Raw genomic sequence first — 18789 nt, forward strand, 5'->3', positions numbered from 1 at the left:
GCGTATACCACGGAACTCGCGGAATATTCGAGCTCTCGATTGTTCGCTGATTGACACTCTTTCAACGTTTTCGCGCTCCACCGGGTTACGTACAGGCAAATTGTTCGATTCTGTTCGAATTAATCCCGTTATACGTCCGTTTAATGATATTATTCGTTTTAGACTATTAGGGGATAATTGTACGGTAATTAATTGATACGTATTAGAGGATAGTTGCGGTGGAAAGATATTTCGCGATTGGGAAATTTTCGAAATTATTGATACGTTTCGTAGCGAATATAAATCTCTCTTAATGATTTTTTTTTTATTTTTGTTCGGGAATTAAAGATTTTTTAAATGATATTTATAATTTATATCGTAGAAAGTAAAATATATTTTGCAAAATTTAATAAGAATTTAATTTCTTGGATATAAATTTTTCGATTTAATTTAATAACGGTATGAATGTCGAAGAACGAAAGAATCGTGGATCGATGAAAAGAGGATTTTTATGAGATAATATTTTCCCGTTTCTCCACAGACATTTGGCAAGGAACCCGTTCATCTGCGACTGCAACCTACGATGGCTGAACGCGTATCTTCACGCGCATCCCATCGAGACGTCGGGAGCCAAGTGCGAGTCGCCGAAGAGGGCGCAGAAGCGGAAGATCGATTCGATGCGGGACGACAAGTTCAAATGTAAGGGTAAGCACGACCCGATTTTCTTTCATATTTCTCTCTTAAACGCAACGCACGGATATACAAATCGGTAATGCAGTAGGATATTTTCCATCTTTTGGCTGAACAGAGGGATCGTCGCTCATGATACGTGTTTAGAAATGGGTCAGTGATATGTGAAAATATTTTTCAATCCGATCCTTTTTCCTTTGAAAGTTTTTTTCAAAGAATAATTTAAATATTAAACAGCAATGTTTTTTCTTCTTAGAATTTATGATAATTCTTCTGGATCAATGATTTCCAATCTATTATATAACTTTTTTTTATATTATATAACTCTCATTTATTTCGCCACTTGTTAATTTTAATTTAACAATTTCATTGCCTATATTCTATAAAACGATACGCTTGGTAAACAATTCATTTTTATTCATTTATTTTATTTTTCCTTACCTCATTTCGGGACGAGGGAATTGCAAGTTATCTTAATATCGCGAAATGAGATGGCAACTGAAAAGAGGATCGCCGGAGAACACTGTTCCAGATTATTACCATTATGTTTAATTAACGCTTCATCAACGAGGCACTTTTATCACGCAGGCTATCGCCGTTTTAATTCAAATTCTCCCTGAAAATGGGTCGCAAAAAAAAGAAAAAGGAGAGTGTTCAAGCGTTTCGTCTAAATTTTTTCCCTAAAAATTGCAAAAGTTCTCGGGAAATTTTACATTCACCGGTGGTGGGATAGTAAGTTCTCGTTTGCCGGAAACGTGGCGTTACGATAATGCGCGACTACACCATGCGTGCCAGCCAAGTGTTTATTTTCCGGTGTCATTTTCCCAGCGCGCGAAACAACAACGGAAGGGAGGGGGGAGGGAGGAAGAACGAGATTACATTCTGCTCGGCTAAGTGTAATTAGGTGAAATATAGCGGCGTGAAAAGGAAAAGCACGGTCTTCCTGTTGTTGTTAATCTCCAACGCCTTAAGAATTTTCCGCGCATCCATGCCCTCTATCCTCCGCCATTATTTGCATCTCATTTCCAACTTTTTCCAACAGACTTTCACTTCGTTTCGATATCAATGACTAATAATATCAACTAAGAGATACTAAGAGATCGAAAAGAATTATCGTTTCTTAAAATTTTAATTTTCAAATTATTATAATAATTATTCAATATTTGGAATAAGAACATTTTGCTAATCATTTTTGGATGTGTCCAAATAAATACTCGTATTATTTATTCCAAAAATATGAGAAAAGAAATATTTCGATCGAAAATTAATAAAATTAAATTGTTAGAATAAATTACTCGATATTTATATATATTATTATTTCAATGTTTATTATATATATTATTTCAAATAAGAAAAAAAGAAAATGTTTCAGTCGCGGAACGAAATGTTGTAAAATCAAAATTCCAGAGGAATCGGAGGGGATTAATTGAAGTCGAAGATTGGCTCGCAACGGGGGTTACCTTGTTAACGTCGGCCGCGATAAATTTTGATAATGAACAGCAGTAGCTGGCGATATCATTAAATTAAGCATCGACGCGATGCCATGCGCTCGTTTTCCGTCTCTCTCACACGTTAATTGAGTGTTGAATGTCACGGTGCTCACGAGGTGAATATGTTTATGTATGAGTACGCGCGCGCAGGTGATTTATCATCGCATTATACGCCGCATTACAAATTGTCCGCCGCGATACACGCGCGTAATTATATCGGTAATTTGCGTCCCGCGTTTAATAACGGTCTACACGCGGTGTCGCGTGCCCACTTTCTCCCTGGGTCTTCGTCTCTCCCTTCTCTCCTCATAATTAGAATCGATAAAATGTATAAATACTTACGAAACTTAAGAAACGAGTAACGTAAGAATCGTCTTTAGTTGGTATAATTGGGATTAGAACGATTAAAGAAAATAGTTTGTCGAAGATTATGTTCGAAACTTGTGTGCTCGAAAATTGCAGAATGCAACGATGCTCCTGCAGAGATATCCTGTTTACTTTGCCAACTTAACCTAATTTGAACTAAGAAATAATCTAACCTAATCTGAATTTAACCTAAACTTTAGCCAAACCTAACCTAATTTGAATTATAGAAATAATCCAATCCAAACGGGGATGATTATATTTAATAATTTATATTTATATTTTTGAAAATAGAAATCTGTCTATTTTAATAATATAATATTAAATAAACGTTTGAGTCTGTTTAAAAGTATTATTTTTCCTTTTCGAATTTTCTAGCCAGCCTGGAAATTATTTAGAAGAACGTGTTTGATGTATATAACCATGCTTGACCATTTTCTAACGCTCTTAACGCTTTCACGATCAATAACCTGATACGTATTTTCTTTCACTCGTCCCTTGTTAAAAGTTGGCACATTTTCCATCCTGATAATATTCGTGGATTAGATAGTTCCCTAATACATTGCTACGTTTTTGTATAATAAATTGAAGTTGAGTGCTGCTATAATGGTACCGCAATTTCTACTTTATAAAAGCCTGAGGGCCATTAACGTGACAGTACGTGTCATTTCGTGAGTAAAAGCTGACAGCGTGTAACGTCGCGTTATACGCTTTGGTTCGTCGATGTTGGCAGTGATAATGTAACGATATAATCCACCTCTTCGTCTAAACACTGAAGTCAAATATTTGAAGAAGATTTCGTTCGAATTTAAAATTATTATACAGGAAAACGATACTTGAAATACTAGATCGAACATTTTCGTCGAAAGTACTCTTCAATGTAGAGATTGTTTCGTAACAATTGTGTATTGTTTATAATTAAAACTCTCTCTCCAATAACGATAATTATTATTATTAATTATAATAATTGTTGTTATATTCATTTATCGAGATGATGGCATGTATTTTCAAGCGAAAATCATTATTATTTATCGCGAAAGGGTAGCTCTACTAATTAAGATTAGCAATTTCAGACACGATGTTGCGTTTTCAAGCGCTTAAACGCTCAAATCATTGATTCATTCACGAGAGCGACGCTCTGTGGCCCTGAGAAGGAAAGGCAGATCAGACCAGATTGTTTGAAGTAGATTTTGTATCCGGCTGTTTGTACTTAGGCGACGAGGAGCTCTTGACGAAGAGAGCGGGCGAGTGTATCCTGCCTGGAGAGTGTCCAGATCCATGCGTTTGCAACGGAGCAACCGTCGATTGTTCGAACAAGAAGCTCACTTCCATACCGAAGGAATTGCCTATTTATACGTCCACCCTGTGAGTAACTCTTTTATTCCTCTAAATTATAACATTCTTTTGTAATCCATACCAACTAAAGAATTCTAATTCAAACTACTATTTATCATTTAAATCTTAATTTCTTTAGATTGATTAAAAAAAATATATTTAAAAAACTCGTTTCCCCGATAATTGAATAATCAAATTCCTAACGCTTTCTAATCTGTCCAATTAATTATTATAATACTAATTAAAAGAATTAAGCGATTCGACTGTTCACGATCATCTAACTATATCAATCGAGCGTTTTAACAAAGGATATCAGATATCATCGGATTAGAAAGAAAGAAAGGATCGATCTGGCCAGTCGATCGTGACGAATCGCAGGCCGGTTCGCAGACCCTTTCGTTTTCTCGTTGGCGCGAGAAAATTAATTCAAACGGCCGACAAGATAATTATCTGATCAAAAGTCCTGCCCGTACGATCGGGGGAGTCCAACAATGAATCGTCGAGCTATTATTCGAAATAAATTATTCGAGCTCGTTTAATGGATCGACGCCCTATAGCGCGATTAATTGCTCCGCTCGAGTGTCGGCCGGCAAAGATAGACTTCTAACTTTCTCGTCTCCTTTCTTCGGCCAGGCTGTTGGCCAACAATGAGCTGGATAAGATCAAAGCTGATGGCCTGTTCGAGAAGTTGCCCGAGTTGCAGCATTTGGACCTTAGGAAGAACAAAATATCGCGCATCGAGGCGTCCTCGTTTCAAGGCGCTCACAAGCTGACCGATTTGTAAGTTTTTCTTTTTTATTTTTATCTTCCTCCATTTTAGTCCATTTTAGAGAAGTGTATTATGTTAAAGTTCGATGATTATGCGTTTTCGAAAAATTTAATTTCGTGGAATAAAAGATTGTTCGAAGGGGATGGAAATTCTTTGAAATTAAATAACAGTTTAAGGGTGGTTTAATGGTATTTTGATTTATCGAGGAAATTTTGGTATAAATTAAACAAGTAATTCGAATCTAATTTTTACCTTAAGTTTTAGCTTCTTGTAATTTTCAATGTAATTTATTATTACCTTCCATTTAAATTTATTATTACTTAATTAGAAACTTGAAAGTTTAGAACATTCTAAGAGGAAATTACCGTACTCTCTGTGTACAATAATCCAATTTTCATTTGAAAATTAATTAATTGAACGCGGGTGATAGAATATCTTAATTCGTTAGAAAACAAAATTTACAAAGAATGTTACAAAACAGAATAAAGCGTTTCAAATTCAAAATACTTTAATTTCCACGATGTAATTTAATTTGTCATCGAATTGTTGTTCGTTTTCTTCTTTTTTTTCTTTTTTTTTTATTTTTCCTTCTCCCGAAACGTTTCTCTAGATGAGAAAGTTTCGAATAACGGGGGTCTGTATTCAGACGAGTCGAGATTACTTGCGTTATTTGTGCCTAACTCGATCGGGACTTTGAAACGAGCTTTAACGAAGCAGAATAGGATTTAATTTTCAAAGGCAATTAACGGGACAATGGGTCGATTAATTAGATAGCCGGAGGGGCGGAGGGCGGGATGTTACTCCCGTGTGTATTTTAGTACGGGCGAGTGCGGGGTATGAATCGAAATGACGTGTGCCCCCTGAGGAGAAACGAATCAAACGATAAACATTTTCATTTGAATCGAAGGAAAAAAATATACTTTAAATTATCTTCACGAAAAAAATATATATATATATACGAAAATTCTCTCTTCTTCATTTTAACTCTTATTACTTTTCCAAATTAATTCTCTCCTCTATTAGGCGAAGAAAAATTTCCAAAGAATGTGTAAATTTTTTTTTCTTGAAAGAAAATTTCATTCCACCAAAGGAACAAAATTGGAGGGAAAAAATTATCTTGAGGAAGAATAATAATTTTCTAACGCTTCGATTATTCCATCTTTCTCGAAGTCGTTTATTTTATTGAAAAAAAAAAAAGATAGGAATAACGCACAATAATAATTTCTGTATTCAAATTTTCAACGTACGTTCAATCACGAGCATCGATTCCCAAAGTCTCCCCTTATAGAAGAGAGATCCTTTTTTTTCTCTTTTTCTCTTTAATATTTCGTAACTATACGCCTTGTACTCGTATCTCTTCCGATGCAATAACGAGCTCTCGTTTCGTAGATTGTTGTCGGAGAACAGGCTGAGGGAGGTTCACAACAAGATGTTCACCGGGCTGACGAATCTTAAGACCCTGTGAGTAGAAACTTTTATGTCTCTTCATAAAACGGTATACGCTGTATATATATATAAATATATATATATATATATTCGAAACGTGATTTTCACAGGAACCTGCACGGGAATGCCATAACCTGCGTTATGCAAGGCTCGTTCGACGGATTGACGCATATACGCACCATGTGAGTATACCGTATAACGACACCGTTATATCTCTTTTTTAAACTAGACTCCTTTCCTTTAAACACGAAATCGATTCTCTCGGGCGAATGTGAAATTGTTTATTGAATTTCGCCTTCGAAATAATATTGCACGCTCAAACGATAAACTGCTTGTCGGAATTTATCGAAATTGGTAGATATTATTGACTCGTTCCACTTATTCTGAATATGCTCGAGTGGAAAAAAGTGTTTTTGCGTAATGCAGATAATGATGGAAAATATGAAAATTGTTTCGAGTAGTAAGAAAATTCTACTTTCTGAACGATTCTTTTCAAATCAAATCGAACGATCAATCTTTGATTTCTCTATAAGATTATCAAATTTTGAATTTACCTGTTCGAGTAAAAGTTATTAGCAATTGTAAGAACAATGAACGAATAAAATAATATAAAATCTGAAAACACTTTGCTCTCTTCGCTTAAAGAATTATTTTATTCCTTATAATAAAGGGAGGAAAAAATCGCGCAAAGAAAAGAATTTCTTTAACGGAGAAAAATGAAAATCATCGTCGTGGAATAATTACGATATATATTATTAAAACATAATCTTGATTCGACGTAATAATGACAGAGAATCGAGTGAAAACGAATCGGTGGGATATGATCGAGAAGTTCATACGTACGTATTTAATTATCGTTGAACGGTGTAACGAAGTTAATTTATAATTAATCGTTTTAACGGCTCGTATCGATACACCGGTAGAAACGATTTCGAAAGTAAAATACGAGAATCAATAATCATAACGATCCGTTTCTCGTACGAAAGAGAGAGAGAGAGAGAGAGAGTAACGCGTTCGCCGTATTAAAACGCGAATATTTAATCGGATTAGTATTATAGAATGATTATATGAATTACGGTTCATCAATATTAACGAGACAACGATATGGATTCATTAATTATTACGTGTATGTGCGTAGCAGCGCGGTATTTCCATTCCGCAGTTGACATTCCCGCCTCTCCGCTACCGTAAAATATATTTCGTGCTTACGCGCGCATAATTAATAGCAGCCTAATAAATTGCTTCGCATTTTCAGCAACATGCAAGGCAATCCTTTGTCGTGTAATTGTCATCTCGCGTGGTTCGCCGGATGGTTGAGAAAACGCGAAACGCCGTTGTCAGGCGTCGTTGGACACTGCCACGACCCACCAAGATTGAAAGATGCGATCGTCAAAGATATCCCCCATCACGAGTTCAAATGCAACAGTGAGTTTGCAACTTTTTTCCTATTTTTTTTCTTTTAGTATCCTTTTTCATTCATTTCGTTTTCGTAAATTAAATTCCCCCTCCCCCCCCATAACTTGGTGTTTTATAAAAGAAACGAAAGAAAAAATTTTTATCAGGAATCATCTATCGCTGGACAAATGTAAAATCTTTTTTGTATTAAATTATATTTCAATACTTTGAATTTTTTAACCGGTTTTTCCAAATGATTATTAGCAATTATTTGGAACGCTACCTTTTGAACCAAGATTCTTCATATAAACTTAGTTACTTTAAGTTGAATTTTAATTTTAATTTTTTCAACTTATCTTTTCCAATAATTAAATTAAATTAAAAATCAACGAGTTTAAATTCTTATAATCCTGTTTGGGAACTTATTCCGTTGTCGTTTCTTCTCACGATCTGCACACTTTTGATCGGCGCACGAATTTGAGATTAACGATCGATCGTTCGCTTTACGAATCGCAGACGACAGCGTGGGTTGCCTAGGAGACGATTACTGTCCACCCCAATGTAATTGCGCCGGCTCGGTGGTGAGATGTTCGAGATCTCAGCTTACGGAGATACCACGTGGGATTCCGCCGGAAACCACCGAACTGTATTTGGACGTGAACGACATCAAGACGATCCAGCCAGAGAGGCTGAACCACCTGAGGATTCTCACTAGACTGTAAATAAAATACACGTGTGACGACACGTTTTCCCGAAATGGGGAAAAAGGAAGATTTTAACATTTCGACCCCTTTCTTCTCTTTTCAGGGATCTGAGCAACAATCAGATCGGGATGCTGTCCAACGATACCTTCAGAAATCTCACCAAATTGTCCCACTTGTAAGTAAGATAAGTTTGGTTTTTTTTCATTTGATATTTTATTCTAAAAATTAAAAATTTCTTTCTCGAGAAATGGACCATATTTTTAAAAAAATCTTCGATTATTCTATTCAATTTTGCACAGATCGTCTTCTTTAGTATAATAAGATTGATCGTTTTGATGAAACTCTGTTATTTTTATTTAAGAATGTTGATCAATATAGTTTAACTCGTTTTAAAAAGACATTCGATCCATTTCTCTCAAATTTATCATCCAAGTTGAAATATTAACGCACAATTTCGACGAATTTCCAGAATTATCAGCTACAATAAGTTACAATGTGTCCAACGTAACGCTCTGGCCGGCTTGAAATCGCTGCGGATAATGTGAGTCTCGAATCGCAATAATTCTCGAACAATAGCTAGATTTATACCGTTCCTTTTATACATTTCGACATCGAAATTTCATAAATCATCGGGGAAAGAATGTGAAAATGATTCACAATAAAGTTGGTATGGATCATTTTTCTGGACGAAAGCGTTCCGAATCCTTTCAATATGCTTTCCATTATGAATTAGATGGGGAAATTAACAATCGTTAATGGGACGCGCATTAAGTTTTCGATAATGAAACAAACAAAAGCGTGTACGAAACGATGTGGTCACACAATTTATCGATCACGATCGTCACAATGATTTATCGTCGCACGTTTATTGCGTTATTAATTTCTTGATGCGGGTAATTTGAGGAACGATCGTTCTTTATCATCGTAATTATTATAATTAATTCGTCGAATCATTGTACACGTTGAACTACGAGGAGAAACGATTTATCGGGGATCGACGTTGCTAGGTTCATTGGAAATTATTACTGATTTCGAAAGAGGACGGGGGGAGGGCGGATTTATCGTATTAGCAAATAATCATTTGGTCACCAGTTACGAATTCTATGATAATACCGGTTTAATAATATCGGTTTTATTAATTGATAATGATTGTATTGAATCGTGCATTTAACGAATGTGTAACGAGATGGACGGTAAGATATGACAACAATTTAAAACTTTCTGTTAATCTCTGGCAATAGTACGCCAAATTGTACGTGTATAATTTTAGTATTGAAAAAGCAAATTATTCGATTTTATCTTAATTTCCATACGAATTTAACCGCTCGTTAGCAGTTATATTTTCGCGGTAAAAACACGCAATAAGACAAAACGTTTTATTGGTACGCATCCAATAAAGAATATTCAAATTTCCATCAAAAGGGAATTATCTGTATGTACGATTTTAACGTCGTTTTAAAATAAAATTAACGTCAGGGCATTAGCAGTTGAATATTCACGTTGTAAAATTAACATAACAGAACAAAAACCATTTATTCTCTCGCGAAATGTTCCGATATAATCAAATTTTCTTTTAAAAACCAAATTACACGAATTTAACGTTTTTTAACAACCTTAATGCCTTTGGTTTAATATATTTAATTTTATCGAAGACATCTATTGTATTAAAGTAATTGGAAAAAAAAATATGAAACACATTCGAAATTAATTTAATAAAAATTCTCTACGATAATAATTCCAATAATTTCAATAAATCTAAATACATAATAAATAAATATAATCAGAGAATTAAAGTCTCGTCTCGACAACTCTGATAATTCTCGTGATAAAAATAAAAAGTCTTTCACAAATCCTATATTGATACGCTTATTAAAAACTCAATTTTATCTTAAATAAAAAATACATTTATATAATTTTGAGAATACATACACAATTTTTCGATCCATTATCTATTATAACTATTTCCCTTCGTTCGCTGTATCATCATTAAAATTACCGTTAAATCTTTTTATCTCACCTTTTAATATATAAAATATATATTTTTATATATTTATATATTTTTAAATATATAATTATATTTATTATTTTTAAATATATTTTAAAATATTTTTAAATATATAAAAATAAACCATCACAAAATTAATTTAAAAGGATAGAAACTTTTACCACCGGTCCAATAACGATCATTTAAAATCCAGGTCTCTGCACGGTAACGACATATCGGTGATCCCGGAGGGGGCGTTCGAGGATCTTCAATCTATAACCCACCTGTGAGTACACCCTCCCTCGCGAAAGCGAACGCATTGCTTTCCTGAGACTGTCGATAACTCACCAATCCTGTATGTACGCGTGTTTACAGCGCTCTTGGGTCCAACCCGCTCTACTGCGACTGCAGCATGCGATGGTTGGCCGAATGGGTGAAAAAGGATTACGTGGAGGCAGGTATAGCGAGATGTATGGAGCCTCCAGCGATGAGGGACAAGCTGTTGCTCACGACACCTGCGACCGCATTCCAATGCAAAAGTATGTATTTCCTTCGACAGATATCGCGATCGTGGCGAAAGTGGCCAGCTGCTGGGATCAGGTTCTCTTCCAGCAATTGATTCGAACCGCGAATTCTATATACGCGTGTATATATTTGCTACGTCGAAGATCAATTGATAGCGTCGATCAGTTTATAGCTAAAGGCTGGTTTTCTAATAGCATGGAATTTATTTTATTCTGTTCTTTCTGGTAATATCACTTTATACTTTTTTTTTATTATATTTAAAATAGTTATCATTGTATATTTCACTGTTTCGAATAAATATTACATCATATTCCGGGATAATTTCATTAAAATTTAATTATCTTCGTATTTCAATTCAATGAAGCAGAAATTACTTGAAAAATTATATTTCTCTCAAGGTAAAGAGATATTTGTAATCGAGAGAAGGAGAAAGTCAGTCCAAGATTTTGGAGAAAGCCTGATCAATTGAAAAATAATGGAAGGATGAATTTTTGATCAGCAGGCCGCTATCGACCCAACGATCGGCGAAAATGTATCGCACGTGCATATGTTTTTGATTTCTCATTGGTCTGGTGAATCAGTCTTGTTTAGTTCATGGTTTTTTGGCCCGTTGTCACAATGGGGTACTAAAATTGCTCATTAATCGTAGACCTTTCTTCCGCGCAGCCAACCAACAGCCAGCCGAGGTCTTGGCCAAGTGCGACCTGTGCTACACCTCGCCATGCCAGAACGGAGGATTTTGCGAGGCGCTCCCGGACCGGAAGTTCCGTTGCAAATGCGCGCCAGGATATCATGGGGACAGGTGTGAACATAAAATTGACGCGTGCTATGGAAATCCTTGCGGGAACACCGGAACTTGTAAAGTATTGGAAGAAGGAAGATTCAGGTATCAAACGTCTTGACTAATATAACGTAGAGAATATTTTTTGGCCAGCTCGTTCGGGTCTAATTTATATGTGCTCGTTCAGTGGTGCCCGTAGAGATCGAGATCCGCGATGAATTCTAATCGAACTGTATTTATTCTTCTTCTTTTTCCTTTTTTTTTAATAATTCTTTTTCTTTTTCGTTTTATCCTATTTTATTTATTATTCATCCATTTAAGTGTCATCGAAGATAGAAATTTAAGTTTTACGTGTATATTTTGTGAAGATTTTGGATAAAAAAATTTTGATTTCTTTTTTCTGGAGATTTATTTATTTACGAAACAATGTAGTTGGAATTAGAATTTCCGCGGATATCGAATCAGATATATATATATATATAAATCTGTGCATTTGCTGTAGCTCGATTGATTTCTTTCAAACCTTCTGCGTACGGAAGGCAGTAGTGTTGGTCAGAGATAAGGTAGACGTGCACGAAAAAAAGTATTTGGCGAGACAATAGTATTGAATATCTATCATAGCTGTATTGCATCGATCGTGAAAATATTCGTGTCGCTGAAATAGACAAAGCTATTTGACGAAAGTTATTTCATTGTTTGGTAGTATGAGTCGATGATTATGAATCCAACCTGCTAGGTTCATACTTTTTCCTTTTTTTTTTTTTTTTTTTTTTTTTTTTTTTTTTTAATTTACAAACATGCATTGGAAGAGTTAATATTGTTGCGCGTTGATGTATATTCCGAAATATACATAGGGGGAAGCGTATTTGCATTGTAAAAGCGCTGTTTAACGTATAAGTAGAGTATGAAATGTAGTTTCAGTAGCAGTAAATTGCACGTACAAAAAGCGTGCACTGTTTTATGAATAAATAAAACGGGACCTCTGCACGTGAGCCCCGAACAGTACAACGTACACGTAACGATCTATCGACGAAGCGAATTATAATTCGGTAATCCTTTCCTCGAAAAGCAATAATCGAACATTACTTAATCCCCTCCCCCTCCAAAAAATATCCCTATTAAAATATCAAAACCAACATCAATTCTATAATATCACCCTCTTTTCCCAAATTCTAATATTTACATCCACTAAATTAAAAACGATCATTTCCAATGCGATCTCTAAAAAAAATATACTTTTTTTAATATTTCGATAATAAAAGTAACTCAAAGTTAAAGTAAAAAGAAATTGTGAAATTATGAGCGAGATTCAAACGCGTTCGAGGTACACATTCGCCGACAGGTCGGTTGCGCGTAACGTGAGATCGATTGGCGGATATACCGCGATCGAAGGTCATGGTCAATGTCTCGATTGACGATCAGTCGGTGTGCGACAGTTGCGACTGCGCCCCCGGGTACAAGGGACTTCGATGCGAGAACAACGTCGACGACTGCGAGGACAACAAGTGTTCGAATAACTCAACCTGCGTCGACCTCGTACAAGCCTACAGATGCGAGTGCGCCCCAGGATTCATGGGCGAGTACTGCGAGGAGAAGATACCCTTTTGCACAAAAGGGCACGACCCCTGCGAGAACGGGGGCCGGTGCGTCGACCACGGGACCCACTATAGCTGCGAATGCCCAATCGGCTTCACCGGCCTTAATTGCTCCACCAACCTGGATGACTGCGTTGATCATATGTGCCAGGTACGGTATCTCCCCTTCTCAACTAACTTTTCCACTATTCGGACGATAATATGAAAATTCTTTTCAGAACGGTGCTACTTGCATCGACGGCATAAACAATTACGAATGTAAGTGCGCGGCGGATTATACAGGGAGATATTGCGAGGCCGCACCATCGACAGTCATGCTCTACCCGCAGACTAGTCCGTGCGCGCATCATGACTGTCAGCACGGTGCATGCTTCCAACCTGCTCCCGCTTCCGCCGCGGACTACCTTTGCCAGTGCCACCCCGGCTACACCGGTGAGTAACTTAATTAATTTCCACTTTTCTCTTCATTCTGATCGAAAGAGTATAGAGTGAATAAAATATACTCGTTCCTTACAATCCTATCAATCAGTATTATTAGAAATAAAAATAAGTTAAATAGAAACGGTGAATATTAAAATGTAGAATTAAGAAAAGAAAAATAAAAGATCGATAAGGGGATGAGTAGGGAACGATATCGAAAAGTTGTGTGTATATACGAAAATATATATATATATATATATAGTTGAAAAAATGGGATTAAAGGAAAACGATGCGAGTACCTGACGAGTTTGAGCTTCGTGGACAACAGCTCGCTGGTCGAGCTGGAGCCGCTACGCACGAGGCCTGAGGCGAACGTGACCATCGTGTTCACGACCACGCAGGAAAACGGGGTTCTCCTCTACAACGGTCAGAACGGCGATCACATTGCCGTCGAATTGTTCAACGGCCGTGTAAGGGTCTCGTACGACGTTGGCAATTATCCAACCTCGACGATGTACAGTTACGAAATGGTCGCCGATGGTAAACCTCACGTGGCCGAGCTTCTCGCGATCAAAAAGAATTTCACGATGAGGGTCGACAATGGAGCGGCTAGGAGCATTATCAACGAGGGTCCTAAGGAATATCTGAAACTCGTCGCGCCCATGTACGTTGGCGGCGTCGCGCCGGAAGTCGCCAACGTCGCGTTTACCGAGTTTCATCTGCGGAACATCACCAGCTTTCAAGGTGAGATCTTGTTATTATATCGATTGGAGAGGATACTTTATTTAATGTAAAGATATAAATTTGACTTATTTTTTAATAACAATTTAACGTGGAGGAGGAGTCACGAAAAATAAATAAAATTCGATACGCGTGTATTTTCTTTTCCACTTGGAATTTTCATGCGTAAAAGTCAGAGAATAAATTAAAAAATACTTCATTGAAATCGTTTCTTCGTTTTATCTTTCGACATCTCGATTGATGTTAAGTCGATTGTCACGATATAGGTTTTCATAGTATTTAAAACGATGGATCATGAATGATTAACGATCTATTTTTCTGGAATTTGGGATGATTCCACTAAGGAAGAAGATAGTAAACGATTAAAAATTAACCTTCTCTTTATTATACTTTCTGAAAGTCGTATCGAGATAAATTAAAAGATCAAAATTACTATCTTCCAAGTTGTAGCTTCTTAATCGAGTTAAAATAATTTAACTATTTAGATACGACGTTAATAATTTAAAAGCTCGTTTAATCAATCACGCGAACGATTTCCTTTCCTCTCTCTCTCCTCAAGGCTGCATCTCGGAGATGTGGATCAATCACAAGTTGGTAGACTTCAGCAATGCAGCGAAGATGCATCGCGTAACTCCCGGCTGCATGTCAAACGAGGAAGAAGCTGACGAGGCACGGGACGTCGTGGAAGCGGAAGGAATTATGGGCAGCAGCAACGAGGAATCATTGCCACAAGAGGGGATGGCTCACGAGCATTCCGGTACGAATCCACTCACTTATTCATCCGGTATCGAATAATATTCACACGGCATGATATATCGCGTGATGTAATATCGAATCTTCACCTCTATTCGAGATAATAATAATTCCGATCGATATTAAAAGAAACAACGTGCCCACTTGACATACGTTCACTTTCGTTGCAGACATCGTTATGACGGGACCTGGCACGATAATTTCCGATCCGTGCACGGGACACGAGTGCAGAAAGGGGTCGCAGTGCGTGTCATCGCCGATCGGAAATGGGTACACGTGCCGGTGTCAAACTGGGTGGCAAGGACGGTATTGTGAGAAAGGTACGAAGATTCATGGTGTACTTGTAGGAATTTTCTTTTTTTAATAAACGAAAAGAAGTAATTACACAGTATCATTTAAGTCAAGAAGGTATTTTAAGAGAAAGAAGTTAGAAAAATTTAATATAGCTGTCGAAATAAGAAATTTTATGTATCTCTGTTGCAGCACCGACGTGTCGCAAGGAGCACACCAGGGAGTATTATAGCGAGAACGGATGTCGGAGTCGACGACCGGTAAAACTTGCCAAGTGTTGGGGTAGTTGTGGCAACTCTTGCTGTCTGCCGAGGAAAACGAAACGGCGCAAGGTACGATTACGTCAAATACATACGTCTCTCAACATTTTCAGTAATAGAACAAATAAATAATCCTTTCATAATCGAAATCGAATTGAGCAATCTTCTCCTGCAAATTTCCACCTTAACTTTATCTTAAAAATAAAAATAAAAATAATAATAATAATGGAACGTCTGGAATGTTGACAGGTGCGACTGATCTGCGCCGACGGGATGCGGTACACGAAGGACGTCGATCTGGTGCGCAAATGCACGTGCACCCGGAAATGCTACTAGCCAGGACCGAAACACGCCGAGCGCCACAGGTGTTCCATAAATAAGCGTCGAGACGTATCGAGACCGAGAGGAAACCCCCGAGAACCGTTCAGACAGTGCCCCAATTCGAACTTTCTACGCGCACGGGTGATGTGGCGAGAGTCGATCGCGGATCCGTGGATACGAATCTTCCTCGGCGCGTCCTCGTCGAACGCGTGACGAAAGTCTAAGGGGGCCGCGGGACTGCCAGGCCTGAATGAAAAAAAGAAAAAATAAAGAAAAAAGAAAATAATTAACGAAAAAGATGGACACACACACTCGCAAAAAGAAGAAGAAGAAGAAGAAGAAGAAATAAAACAGCACACAGCCGGCTCAGTGTGATATTATTATTCGAAACGTGGAAGAAAGATATTATATTATGTGCGCGCGTTAGGATCGATGGAACTAAAGAATATTTGGGGAGGAGGATAAAACGGTATCGACGCATACGGGGCTAGATATTATTGTATTAATCGACGTATGCTCGACGATCGGAGAGTGGAAAATTGGTTGGAGAGAACACGGACCGCAAAACGACACGAAACGTGTTCCCAACATTGTTCCCTTCAATACCACGCGCATGAATCGTTCGCTCAGTGTGAAATAGATCTAATGGATTACGATTGGTAATTGGTGGTTGGGTGGTAGTGGATGAAGTTGAGGTACGATCAATTTTTTTGTAACGAATTTCACGCTTAACGATTATCGATCTCTCAGAGAATTTCCTTCTCCTTCGACCCGTGTCCAGCCGATTTCGTCGAAAGGGGAGGGGAATTTTTCATTATTAGCTCGATGATAATAAATAATAAACGGTGAACAATTTTTCGAAATGATGATCGTCTAGGGGAACGTTGTTGTTAACCTGAATTCTCAACCTTGTACGTTGTATTGTCGCGCAAGCTTCGGTTTCTCGATGACAAACGAGGATTCGATCTGAGAGATCGAAATTTCCGCGATTCGAAATTTCCATCAGTTTCCATCCGGGAATCTGATGATAGCGGATGAAAGCTTTAGGCTTTTAGAAGCGTGCTGAGCTTCGCGCAACTATTTTCCGAATCCTGACTATTTGTAATTGTAACTAAATGGGCGCAAATCGGCGAGAGATGAATGAAAGAGATTAGAAAGGAACGAGCAGCATGTGTAAAAGACAGTCGCTAAGTTAAGTATTAAAGACAACTCGGTGTAACACCGAGTTTTCGTGTTTCTTTCAACAAAATTTTCCCCAATTTAATCGTGAAAACTCGACGGATTGTTAGGTCTATTGTCCTCTGAGTAAACGTTTGTAACAAATACAAGTTCTCGAACAGGCAGTTGTGCAAAATGATGATCGGTATCTGGCATAATATATTAAACGACACACTCACACATACACTCACACATACACATACACATACATGTATACGTACACGAGCAAACATCGAATGATCAATCGAAAATGGTCAATCAAACAGACAATTTCCATCATTTCGATTCCGTTTCGTTTCGTTACTATCTATTTTAATTATCTCTAATTATCGTTTAAGCTTACTATTTCTACGAAGAGTTAACCTCTCGATATTTAGTAATGGGATAATTTAACGCAGAAAAACAGTATATGTAAAAAAAAAAATTGTATCGCGTGTTTCTTGCCTCCTTTATTATTAATTTCGTTGCAAAATTGGCGATTATCGATAAAATTGCGAACATTAACACGTTCTATACGATTTTCTATCGAACAAAAATTAATAATAATAATAAAAAAAAAGAGCAACTTCGAGATAAATTCTAAAAAAAAAATCTGTAAATAAATCTAAAATGGTTCCCTCTCGCGACGTATAATAAAAGGCAAGAAACGATCAAAGGTAATCGAAAGGTGATCTCTCGAAGTGAGAGACGAAAAAGCGACTCGAGGAGCCTCGATTCTTTCATTCCACGGCCTAAGGTACTGTTCTTCGAGGTTCTATCGTGCGAATCGCACCATCTAGGTGTCTAGGTTTGAAAGGGGGAAACAGGTCGAGAGATTGGGCGGCCATTTGTAGAAACGACGAATTTTTTAGATGGAAGAAACGAGCGTAATTAATTAAAAGTGATTCTCGGGAACAATCCCATTGATGATGCCCGAGGAAAGAGGAACGCGTAATTATTTTTGTATGAGCGGATTATTTAAATGATCGAACGTCGACGACGACGATGATTTTTAGCGAATGTTTCTTCATCGGGGTGGCGTGATTCGTTCGAAACTTAACTTAAGTCCCTCTTAATGTTTCCCTTATATTTAAAAAAAAGAAAAAAAAAAAATGCGTACCTACTCTGCGGATAACTGTATTACATCTTCCACTGCCAGTATTTAAGTCGTGTATAATTTATTCGTCGTCACGAACGATCTGGCGCTAGATCATTCGCCGGATTTATTCTTTATCGATCGATTGTTCTTATCGCACTTTCCAGACACCACGAGTCTCGCGATTTATTCGAGGCAAACGAATTTTCTACGATATGCATGATCGAGCCCTTTGCACTTTCACTCTTCGCGTGAAATCACAATTTTTCTTTAATGCTGTTGAACTTAATTTTCAATTTGTTCTTGTCCCGTATCTTTTTATGATATTTTTCTCTTGTCTCTTTTCTTTTTTTCTTTTCATTAACGTTGTTGAAATTATTGGCAAAAGAACAAGAAATAACAATAAGAAAAGTGCAAAGAGTTAAGTCAATCGGGTTAAATCGACAAAATACTCAGCAGTACAGTGTTCAGCGTTTTTCCAACCCTTTCGGTACGAGCGATTTATTTCCGAGGAACGAGAGATCGATGCCTGAAAGGTGAACGAGTCGAATCTTGACGTTGAATAATTTAACGGATTTTTTTCCCTTTAGATTTTTATATTTAAACCATTTTTGTAACCATTTTTGTATTTTGTAAGGATTAATTAAGTTTAAT

General features: G+C 37.1%; 1 protein-coding gene across 5 annotated transcripts in view; it reads left to right on the plus strand.

Moving 5' to 3' along the window:
• The window catches only part of LOC102676282 (protein slit), a 483130-nt gene extending 466898 nt beyond the window's left edge, over positions 1 to 16232 (plus strand). For 4 of the 5 annotated variants that reach the window (XM_006615266.1, XM_031510284.1, XM_031510286.1 and 1 more), the window contains 19 exons: positions 521 to 684; positions 3737 to 3887; positions 4491 to 4637; positions 6016 to 6087; positions 6183 to 6254; positions 7328 to 7497; positions 7984 to 8185; positions 8275 to 8346; positions 8641 to 8712; positions 10370 to 10441; positions 10531 to 10694; positions 11347 to 11566; positions 12898 to 13207; positions 13275 to 13488; positions 13759 to 14220; positions 14777 to 14974; positions 15141 to 15290; positions 15454 to 15593; positions 15771 to 16232. In XM_006615266.1, coding sequence (XP_006615329.1) covers positions 521 to 684; positions 3737 to 3887; positions 4491 to 4637; positions 6016 to 6087; positions 6183 to 6254; positions 7328 to 7497; positions 7984 to 8185; positions 8275 to 8346; positions 8641 to 8712; positions 10370 to 10441; positions 10531 to 10694; positions 11347 to 11566; positions 12898 to 13207; positions 13275 to 13488; positions 13759 to 14220; positions 14777 to 14974; positions 15141 to 15290; positions 15454 to 15593; positions 15771 to 15857 — 3139 coding nt within the window. In that variant the 3' untranslated portion in view covers positions 15858 to 16232. The remainder of the gene's footprint in view (positions 1 to 520; positions 685 to 3736; positions 3888 to 4490; positions 4638 to 6015; positions 6088 to 6182; positions 6255 to 7327; positions 7498 to 7983; positions 8186 to 8274; positions 8347 to 8640; positions 8713 to 10369; positions 10442 to 10530; positions 10695 to 11346; positions 11567 to 12897; positions 13208 to 13274; positions 13489 to 13758; positions 14221 to 14776; positions 14975 to 15140; positions 15291 to 15453; positions 15594 to 15770) is intronic. The other variant, XM_031510283.1, reaches the window with a different exon arrangement.
• The last annotated feature ends 2557 nt before the right edge of the window (positions 16233 to 18789 follow it).

This window comes from Apis dorsata, unplaced genomic scaffold (assembly GCF_000469605.1).
Source record: "Apis dorsata unplaced genomic scaffold, Apis dorsata 1.3 scaffold_220, whole genome shotgun sequence".
NCBI lineage: Eukaryota > Metazoa > Arthropoda > Insecta > Hymenoptera > Apidae > Apis > Apis dorsata.